The following is a 10,874-nucleotide window of genomic DNA, read 5'->3' on the forward strand; positions in this document are numbered from 1 at the left end:
TAGAATAAAAGACTCCGACCCACCTTCTCCTGGAGGTGATGGGATGACAAAAAATTAAATAGAAGCCCAATTGGCTATGGAAGTGTATGGAAGATGGCATTAATATTTCTGAATGTGAATATTACCTATTACTCATCCAGCCTTCCATACTGAATTGAGGGATGTGGTCCTCACAGTATTTAATTATATACGGGACACCTGCTATATGCCCAGCATGGGATTTGGTAAGAAGGATTTGAATGGGATAGAAATTGGAGATTGGGAGACCAAATAGGTCACCTAGTCACCTGGCTTTGAGGTGATGTGGGTTTGCTCTTCAGTGGTAACAATAGCAATAAAGGAATGAAATGCAGTTGATGATGGAAAGGAAAGAATGAGGAATTGAAATTTTCTCAACTTAGAATTCTGAAGACAAACTTGAAAGGGCATCTTTGAAATGACAACAGGGTATCCAAGTGGAAATGTCCTAAGGGTAGTTAGAAATCTAGATTGAAGTCTAGATCTCACTAGAGAGAATGATTTAGAGATTTTCAGCACAGACTCTGTTAGAACCCTTAGAGTCATGTGAGCATCTGGAGCAGGAAATGTGTTTACATTCTGCGGGAGGGCCTTGAGGAAACCTCACAGTTAAGCTGTGATGTCAACTCAGAGAAGGTGATCCAATGACACATGAGAGCACTCAGTAAAATTAAAGCATGTTGTTATTCCTATTAGTGAAGGAAAATATCAGACATATCTTCATTGCTGACTTGCCCCCATCAGAGCCCATAGTCACAGGCCTGGAGGTTATCCTGCAAGTAGAGATCTAAGAAACCTCGATAGGTCTTCACATCAAGGAGGAGGGCTGATACTGTGGGATCTTTCCTCATGGCTGCCATCCAGAGCTTAAGTTTTGGAGTGTGGTCTACACACCTGTGGGAGATGGAAAGAATGAAGGCATGAGTTAGACTAAGTAGGAAGGCATTGCAGTCTCCTATATATCATCACTCTGAAGTTTCATTTTCTCCTCTAACCTTTTAAAGTAGTTCTTTAAAAATATTTCTTTAAAATTCATGTAATCATAGAATACAGGCAGGCCTTGTTTTATTGCACTTCTCAGATACTCATTTTTTACAAACTGAAGGTATGGGGCAACCCTGCATTGAACAAATCTATCGGTGCCATTTTCCCAAGAGCATTTGTTCACTTCGTGTCTCTGTGTCACATTTTGGTAATTCTCAGAGAATTTCAAACTTTTTCATTATTTGTTATGGTGCTCTTTGATCACTGATCTTTAATGTTACTAGGGCAAAACTCTCTAAAAGATTATGACTCACTGAAGGCTCAGATAATGGTTAGCATTTTTTGCAATAAAGTATTTTTTAATTAAGGTTATGTACATTGTTTAGACATAAAGCTACTGCATACTTAACAGGCTACAGTATAGTGTAAACAACTTTTATATGCATTGGGAAACCAGGAAATTTGTGTGACTCACTTTATTGCAATATTTGCTTCATTGCAATGGTCTGGAACCAAACCTGCAATATCTCCAAGGTATGCCTGTATTAGATTTGGAACATGTTGTAGAGGTCTTTGTTTTATGGAACAGTAATTTTAAAGTAAAATGACTTGCTCAGTTAATGTAAGAACTTTTGCAAACTGAGACTGGTAACTTTTTTAACATGAAAGACAACCCATCTATGGCCAGATTGTAACTAAAAGGAAGGGATTAAGAAGTACAAATTGCCAATTACAAAAAAAGTTACAGGGCTATAAAGAACAGCACAGGTAATATAGTCAGTAATACTATATAAATGGTGTCAGATGGGTACTAAACTTATTGGGGTGAGCACTTCATAAGTTGCATAAATGTCTAATCACTATGTTGTACACCTGAAACTAATATAATATTGTATGTCAACTGTAATGAAAACTTAAAAAAAAAAAGAGAGATCAAACTTTTTTTGCCAGCGGGGAAGTGGTGATAAAGGTGAAGGGGGATATAGTCAATAATATTGTGGTCAGTTTGCATGGTGACAGATGATTACTAGACTTATTGTGGTAATCACATTGTAAGGTATATAAATGTCGAATCATTACACTGTACACCTGAAACTAATACAGTATTGTATACCAACTATACTTAAAAAAATGTTTTTAATAAATAAAAAATTTTTTAGAGAATAAAGAAAAAAGAAGTAACCCTGAATGCTCTAAGCTCTGAGTTGGGAGTAAGCCAAAGTGGCTGCCAAACTTCAAAATACACAATTTGGAAAACAGTATGGGAATCTTACTGGTAAATGGGAGGTAGCATTGATCATACACTCCTGCATGACAGCCTTATAGAAATGTACATCCTTATGGATTTTTAATCAGGAGGGAAGGAATAAATTACTTTTAAAACATTTTACTACATGTCACAGAACTCCTGCCCCTCCTAAATGGGGAGGAGTGGTGAGTATAGGTAGATAATATGCCCAAGTCTTTCCTCCTGTCTGCTTGTTCCCATTCATACCAGTTGTATGAAATATTTTAATTTCTGTGCAGAAAAAAGGTCGACATATACTATTCCAATTATCATTATCCTAAAATATACACAAAACATTCAAATGTCTTACTCAGTTAACTCCAGTCCTTCCAGCCGTTCAAACCAGGGCCAGATGAGGTAATCAATCATAGAAAGCGAATTGCCTCCAAAGAAGGTTGTCTTCTTATTGGTCAGAACCTGAACATTAAACAGCATAAGAGTACTTATTGTGCAGCTAGTAAAACATCATCAGAGATGACACAGGTGAGTTAAGTAGAGTGGTGAGAGCAGCAGTATTTACCCTGACATATCCAAGTTGGCTTTTTGTCTATTTGATCAGTTGAAACTTTAGAATCTGTTGGTTTGAGATGAAGCAACAACAATCAACAAAATAAACTGGAAAATGGAGAAAAATAAAATAAGGGATAGAGTACAAAATATTTGTAATAAACAAAAGACTGGTATTCAAAATATAGAAAGAACTGGGAATCAAAAGAAAAAAGGCAAACACCCATTAGAAAATTGGGCAAGTCTTGCACTTCACAAAACAGGATGTCCCAGAGGCCAATGACCACTTGAAAAGGTGCTTGCTCCAACTACATTAGTGATCAGGGAAATGCAAATTAGAACCAAATGTAACACCACATTCTAATACATCCATTAGAATTGCTAAATGAACAAGACAAAGCAAGAGTGTGGAACCACAGCTGATAGGAATGTAAATTGGTACAACCATGTTTTAACAGTATCTACTAAAGCTGAGTGCATATATTCTCTATTACCCAGTAATTCTACTTGGAAATGTGAACATATATTCACCCAAAGATAAGAATGTTCACTGCAGCATTATTTGTAACATAATTTGTAATAGCCCCAAAGTGGAAATGTTTACTGTCCATCGGGAGTAAAAAGGATTAAAAAAAATTGTGGTACAGTCATAAATTGGAACACTATACAAAGAATAGGAATGAACTATGTACAACATATAGGTATACGGACTTCACAAACCTAATACTGTATGAAAGAAACCAGACCCAATTATATGATTCCATTTGTATAAGGCACAAAAAATAGCCAAAATTAATATTCTGTTTCTTGATTTGGGTGCTCGTTCCATGGCTGTGGAAGGACAAATAGTATGTTTCTAAAATTTAAGAAGGTGAATTGGTATTACAGTTTTGTCAAAGCAGGGAACAGAATATTTTCTGGATAACACCAAACCAACTTAACTTTTATAAACTAGTTTTTCTCAGGGCACACATAACATTCTGCATTGTAGACTGATTGAATCTACTTGAGTATTTGGAATGTCTCAAGGCCAAGAGGAAGACTCAATCTAAAGACCCAAATGGCAGCTCTACCCGAAAGGAGATGAAACAAAAGTGTCTGTAAGATTCATGGCAAATGCTTTGTGGTGGAAAATGTTTATTATATAATACTAAGTGGAAAAAGAACACAGAATGGTATCTATGCTCTGATTATAGTTATGTACATTTTTTTTAATATATGGACAAAGACTGGAAAAAAGAAAATAGGTGACACATTGTAGAAATGTTGGTGAATATCTCTTTTTCCTTCTTATTTTAATGTCACTACAACAAAATGTTTTAAAAGCGAGCTCATGACACAATATTTTTAGGTGTTTTGGTTTACATCTTAAACACAGTAGCTTATGGCAATCTGTTGTAAACTAAAAATTTTTACTTGGTATTATTATTACTAATTGCTATAAAGTGTTTGGGAAATGGTAATATGAAGAAAAGAGTAGAAGGAAGAAGAGAGTAGATACAGTGTATCATTTACTGATAAAAGCTAGGAGAAGTGATTGATTACCTCCTCAAGCTTGCTGAATTCTTTACGAAATTCTTCTTTTAGGCCAGACCGGTCTTCCTTATTTTTACTTCTAAGAAAGCTTCCCACCAAAGGTGGTATCTAGATAGAGAACAATTTCTTAGTTTATCACGGGAGGCTAATTATACCGGCCTCATATAAAAACACAATAGAACCCTCATAGTCCCAGTATCAGTGTTCAAGAAACTTCAAGGGTGCACTAATTCCTGTGTTCACAGAGATTATATGCTGATCTTAGTATAACAGTTTTGTGGCCTAAGATATTGTGTCGGTCAGGATTTTATAAGTTCCAAATCATAGAACGCACCGTGACAAGTTTGAGCCAAAAAATATCTTTAAAGGACACTGATTATCTCACTGAATTGTTGAGAGGCTGAACAAATATGCTTGGAACTAGACTGGAACATTCCAAAATCATGCTCAGACTGGCCTGATGGAAAGCACTCTGAAACTAGAGTTTCTAGTGCCGGTGAGCTGAAACTAGAGGTTACAGTTTGAGTCACTGCCAGAACCTGGACTCTCAAGTAACTAATGCCACTAGCACCAAAGCTGTTTCTACCCCGGGAATTTAACCTTGCAACCACCCACCACAGCTCCTGAAAGCCAGAAGCTCTGCCACCAGCCACTCACCAGCAGAACCAGTGCCCCCCACCAAGCCTATTTCCTCACATGGCTCGTTTCTGAATTGAACTCTACCATGTGTCTATCTGACTGGAGAGCCTAGGTCCCGGGCCTTGGCCCCAGCTGCAGAGGGAGCTGGGGAAGAGAATTTTTCTTCCCCAGCTCCCTCTTAGGGAAGACATGCAAAGTCTTCAAAGGGGACTGACTACCTGAAGACCTGACAGGTGTAGTGTCACATGCTTTAATGCTTGTGGTGGGTGAGTGTTTTAATACTTCGGTCTTTGATATCATCTCACCGCAAGAGAAGTCCACTCATCCCAGTTTAAGTAAGCAGGCACTCATAAAAATATGGATACTTGTAAAAATACGAAGTCTCCTGAAATCCCACTGATGTCAGTATAGCTTGCCCTCATTGGAACTAAAGATTTGCAGGCAGCCATTCGTCCACATTTCCATCTGGGCCTGCCTGGTCTTTCCTCTGCTTCTCCTTAAATGTCTATTCCATATTATTTTCTATATACAGTTCCCTTTGCAGTGCTCTGAATTTCCACTTGCTTAAAATTTTATTTTTATGGGGCTTTGGTTTGTCAAATCTCCAATTATTAATATATATATGGCTCCAAAGCTTTCACACCTTTACTGCCTTAGTCTCTGTATCTCAGTTCCAAATTTCTAAAAGAGAAGATGATTGAGCTGGGGGTGTGAGTGGGGGCATTTCTGGTTTGCTGAGCTGTGGCCAGAAGGGTGGGGTCATATGGTACCTAAGACCACCTTTTCCCTGAATGTGAGCAGGAAAGTAATAGTGCACATCTCCAGCTTTTAGCTCATTTTCTTTCTAGATGGTACAATGAATTTCGTTACTTTTTTTTTTAATTCTCCAACATCTTTCTTGTAAATGCCATATTCCCTGTCCACCATTTTTGACAGCAGCCATCTCTACTGTTCTTTGCCCCTCATCCTGCTAAGCCAGACAACTCCCTCTTCCTTCTCCCTTTGCAATGTCTTCTTAAACAATATGTCTTCCCTGTAAGTCCCATCTTCGAGTATTTCTTTAACCATTTCTTTCTCTAGAGACAAGGTTTTTTCTTTGTATGCTGACATTGTACGCGATTACAGAGCTATAAAGTAACACGATTACAGAGCTATAACCTGAGCTATATTCTTCTCCACGATTGGTCATTTCTTTGTTAATACTAATTGCTTGAACTAATATACAACATTGATAGTAACTAAGATACAAACAGTTCTTCTACAGGAATGCCATTTACTCAGTCAGCTGAGAGCTGTCTCCAAGACTGAGTACATGCTCACTGCTAGACACTGTGGTTAGAACAACTAACACTATTTACCACGTGTCGGACTCTGCTCTCAGTGTTTTATATGAACTGGTTCTTATCTATGAGGAGGGAGCAGCTATATTCATTTTACAAATGAAGAGCTGAGGTACAAAGGTAAAGCAATAAGCAACTTGCTAAGAGTCATAGAACATGGAAGTGGCAGAGCTGGTCACAAACCCAGGTAGGCAGTGAGCCAATAGTGATGGAGACACTGCCCTCACCCTCAAGGAGCTTACAGCCCTGGTGTAACAGGCCAGAAGGCAAGCAGTCACCAAAAGAGAAATGTTATATGTGGGAACAGAGCTGGGCATTCCCCCAGTCTGGACAAGCTTCTGGAAGGCAGCAGTATCTGAGCAGATACATGAAAGAGGATTTGGAGATAAGCAGGCAAAGTGAGAAGAAGAAGAGTCTCCCAGCAAGAGCTGATAAGGTGGCGAGTTTGGGAAAACTGAAAACATTCAGTATGGCTGGAATTTAAAGTGTTGGGAGAAAGGTGAAAAGGGGTAACTTTGGAGAGGTAAACAGAAACTAATCAAAAAAAGGCTTGCAGGACACATCAGAGCTGACAAGAGTATAATCCTTTCTAAATTACTGAACCATAAATGACAGCACTGAGGTAGCTTAAAAAGCAAAGGTTTTTTTCAAGTAGGAACTGAAATTTCTTACACACATACCTTAGAAAATAACTCAAAGGTCATCTTCTGGCATGCTTTCTCATAGGGGTCTTCTGGCAACAGCTTCTTCCCTGGATATACTTCATCCAGGTACTCACAAGTGATGGCAGATTCGTAGACCAGGTGACCCTGACTGTTTTCCAGAACTGGCACCAGACCAAAGGGATTCTTCTTAAAGAACCACTCAGGCTTATTTTTCAGATTGATGTTGATGACTTCATGCCTAAAAGACACATAGAAGACAACGAAGGGAGTAAAACATTTTTTGTACTTCTGAATAAATCCTCACTGGTCCTAACGCCCACTTAGCTGATCAGACCCCAGATTTAGGAGTCAACTCAGCCTGGATTCCTTCCCGCCTGCATCCTCTTCCTCAAATGGATCAGCAAGACCTGTCAGCTAGACCTCCAAGTCATACTCTGACTTTAATCACTTCTCACCGTTACCACGGCCACCTCATCCAAAACATCATCTGCTCTCTGGGCCTCCGCAACAGCCCCCGACAGCCTCTCAGCTTCCACTGTGGCATGTCTACAGTCCATTCTCCACACACGGCCAGGTGGAGCTTTAACAAACGGAAATCACATCAGCCTGTCCTCCTGCTTACAACCTTTCAACTGCTGCTCATTGCAAAGAGGATAAACTCGACACCACTTTCTATGACATGCAAGGCACATTTGATCTTGCCCCTGCTTACCTGTTTCCTACACCTTTGCCTCTAGTCATGATCTGGCCACACTGGCCATTTTCTATTCCTTGAATTTGCCAAACAAGTTCTCACCTAGAGCATTTGCACTTACTGGTTCTCTGCCTTCTCTGCCTGTCTTTCCAGATCTAAAAGCACATGCTCAGTTCCTTGCTTTTTACAAGTATATTAAGGAATTAAAAAAAAAAAATCCACCCACAAAATAAGCTTTCAGATTAAATCTCCATGCATTGATACATTTTTTTAAATGTCGCGTGGTAAATCATACAAAGTAAACCCAAAAGGAAGAAAACAGGTGAACTCTGGGGCTATATTCAGATTGTAATTATATCTTGTATCTTGCCTGAGAGATTTTAGAGGAAATAAGAGAAAGGAAATTTTCACATAATTGTTAAAGCCAGGTCCATATAATTGTCAAAGCTGGATGACTGTTCAATAGAACAAATTACTCAAAAATAACATACACTAACACTTACTGGTTCCTATTTCCCCATCCACCCCAGTAGCTAGAACAGCATTTAGTTTGAGGGTTTAAATATGTAATTCCTCCATGGAAACAAAGTACAACCAGATTAAATGCGAGCGTGTGCGTGTGTGTGTGTGTGTGTGTGTGTTAAAAGGTTAATGTGCTGAGAGACAGTGGACACTCAAATACAAGACACTGCAAGAAAAACCAGGCCTCCTGCCAAGGAATTGTCAACATTTCTGAAATTTTATACTGTGAAAACAAAAGGTAGATTCTGGGCTTTTGTGATAAAGGTTCTCATGACACACATGCATTTGGTGGTAACCTGGCATTGTGAGCCAACAAGTCAACACATCTGCTACAAGTTGGAAAACATACCTTTTAGAGAAAACCATACTTTGTTAGGTTATACCATGTGGTAAAAACCTAGTACCGCTGATGAAAGTCTCCTGGGACTCAAAAGCGATCCATGAATGTAGTAGACCTCTGCTGTTTGCACTACCTGGTAGCTGTTACCACTCTTCACCGCCATACACATGCTATGATGGTAAAGCCATTTCAGTTTTCCTTTGGAAAACTGTCCCACTAAGTAAGGTAGGGTTGTTTTCAACCCAGAGTTACAGAGAGGCACTTACCTCAGGACTTTGTGCCCCAAATCCATCTGTGTCTTGCTCTTGGACTTTACAATTATATGAGCACAAGGTAGTCTTTTTTTCAATCCAATTTGAATTAGATTTCTCTTACTTGCAATAAAAGAATTCTAATACAGTGACATTACACTACTGGATAAAATATAGTGTTTGGGATAAATGTTACTATGTTGAGTATTTTGCTATGTGTTCAGAATTAATTTCATCCAAATAAGATGCCAATCTTAGTGAAGTGATGGCTAACCTGAAAATAATTTTTTTTTTCTTTAGAATGCATCTTACATTTCTTTTAGGGAAAAGAATTGCCTCCCTAACTCTCCCCCTAGAAGACTAAAATTTGTTTGTAAACCCTAAGCACATAGATGGAAAATTTCTTAAGAATGGGGGCTATGTTTTAAACTTACACACCACAGATATCTGATGCCTGTTCCATAGATTGCAAAGGGAGGCGGTTCCAATGGATATTTGGCATAGCCAGAGACAAGCAAAGTGACTATTGCATAATACTTGTGGCTAACCCATATGTCAATAACCATGCTAGTTTCAGTGAGGCTTCGGCAAAAGACAATTTTTAGGCACCGGCCAACAACCCAACCCGGTAGGACTATGTACTGTATAGTTAACGCAGCACACTGCTAGGAGGGTCAAGGTCTGGAATGGTTATCGACTATTCGACAATTCGATATAGAAACATACTCAGAATAACAGCAAATAGTATCATAAACCGGTCAGCAAGGGAGAAGTAGGGTGAGAGTGAAAGGCAGTGAGCCAGGAGTCAGGGATCTACCAGAACTTGAAAGAGCTCACTAACTTTACTGGAACCCCAGTTTTCCTAATCCATAAAATGGCTGGGTTAATCTAAATGGGGAGTCCTAGACTTCTGGAATCTGTGGCATTCCCCTCTCCACCACCACCTCCCCAAGGCCACCCCTCGAGGGGAGGATCCATAGCTTGCTATGTCCCTGCAAAAGGCTGAGAATAGTAATTATTTTGCAGTAAAGGAAGCTCTGGGGACCCCATCAGAGATTCCCTCCCCAGCCTCCCGCAGCAGCTTATTCCCGGCCGGCTAGAGGAGCGGCCTCCGCCTTGGTCCTCACGGGATTCCCTTGGCCTTCAGGACGAGGCGCGTCCTCTCGGCGAACGGGCAGAACCTCATGCTGTAGACGCGGATCACGCCATCCAGGACAGGTCCTGGTGGCGCGCTCCCTGTAGGGGAGAAACAAAGGTGGTTACGGCCCCGAGAACGGCGGGGATCCCCCGCCTCCCGCTACGCCTGGTCTCAGCCGCGTAGAGGTCCCAAGCGCTGCAGCCCTTGTCGGTTCCCTGGAAGGAGTAGGCGCTTCCGGGAGGCTTGGCTCCAGAGCGGCCGAACTAGGACCGGCGGCCGGGAGTCGCCGAGATCTCCCCGGCCTCTCGCGGCGGTCAGGCCTCACCCTTCTCTAGGCTCCTGGCTGATCCTCCAGACATCGTGGCGCAGTGCAGACTGACCTTGGCGCACGGGTTTGCAGGCTATTCAGGAAGTAGGTGGCCCCTCCCTTCCTCTCTCAGAATTGCGAACCTGGGGTGGGTTGACAGCTCCACTTGTGCTGTGTTCCCAGGACCCAATGCTGCCGGGGTCTTGGAGCGAACCCACGCGCAGCGAGCCCTGTGGGCGACCCAGACCGCTGCACCAGGATCTATTTCCCACCCTCTGCAAAAAGGAACGCCCCGCCGCTGGGGTTCCAGTGCCTCAAGGGAAATCGACGCCCAGACGCCCACCCGTTGCGCCCGAATCCAGGGCCAGCCTTCCCGGTTTGGTGGGGGTCGCGTTTAAAACTCTGCAGCTGGCAGGTATGCCAAAGTGTATCGTGCTGGCCAAGAGATGCCCACGAGATGCACAAAAGAAACACTCAGAGCCATTCCCAACCCTGTACGATGATGTCCGCCCTCCACAGGAGTCCACGCCTGACCCTGACCTCCCAGATTCCACGTCCCCTCTGGGAAGCGCGCTCCAGCAGCCCTCAGGTGGCTCGCAGATCTGGTCCAAAGCTACCGTCAGCTCCAAAGCTTCCCCAACTTCA

General features: G+C 41.5%; 1 protein-coding gene across 1 annotated transcript; it reads right to left on the reverse strand.

Moving 5' to 3' along the window:
* Positions 1-683: 683 nt before the first annotated feature.
* On the reverse strand, positions 684-10,422 carry GSTO1 (glutathione S-transferase omega 1). The gene is made up of 6 exons (XM_033130452.1): positions 10,248-10,422; positions 9,912-10,020; positions 6,993-7,215; positions 4,343-4,441; positions 2,601-2,707; positions 684-912 (listed from the first exon to the last, which is right to left on the reverse strand). The coding sequence occupies exons 1-6, from the start codon at positions 10,279-10,281 to the stop codon at positions 759-761; spliced, it is 726 nt and encodes a 241-aa protein (XP_032986343.1). The 5' UTR covers positions 10,282-10,422; the 3' UTR covers positions 684-758.
* Positions 10,423-10,874: the final 452 nt, after the last annotated feature.

This window comes from Rhinolophus ferrumequinum, chromosome 16, assembly GCF_004115265.2.
Source record: "Rhinolophus ferrumequinum isolate MPI-CBG mRhiFer1 chromosome 16, mRhiFer1_v1.p, whole genome shotgun sequence".
Lineage (NCBI taxonomy): Eukaryota > Metazoa > Chordata > Mammalia > Chiroptera > Rhinolophidae > Rhinolophus > Rhinolophus ferrumequinum.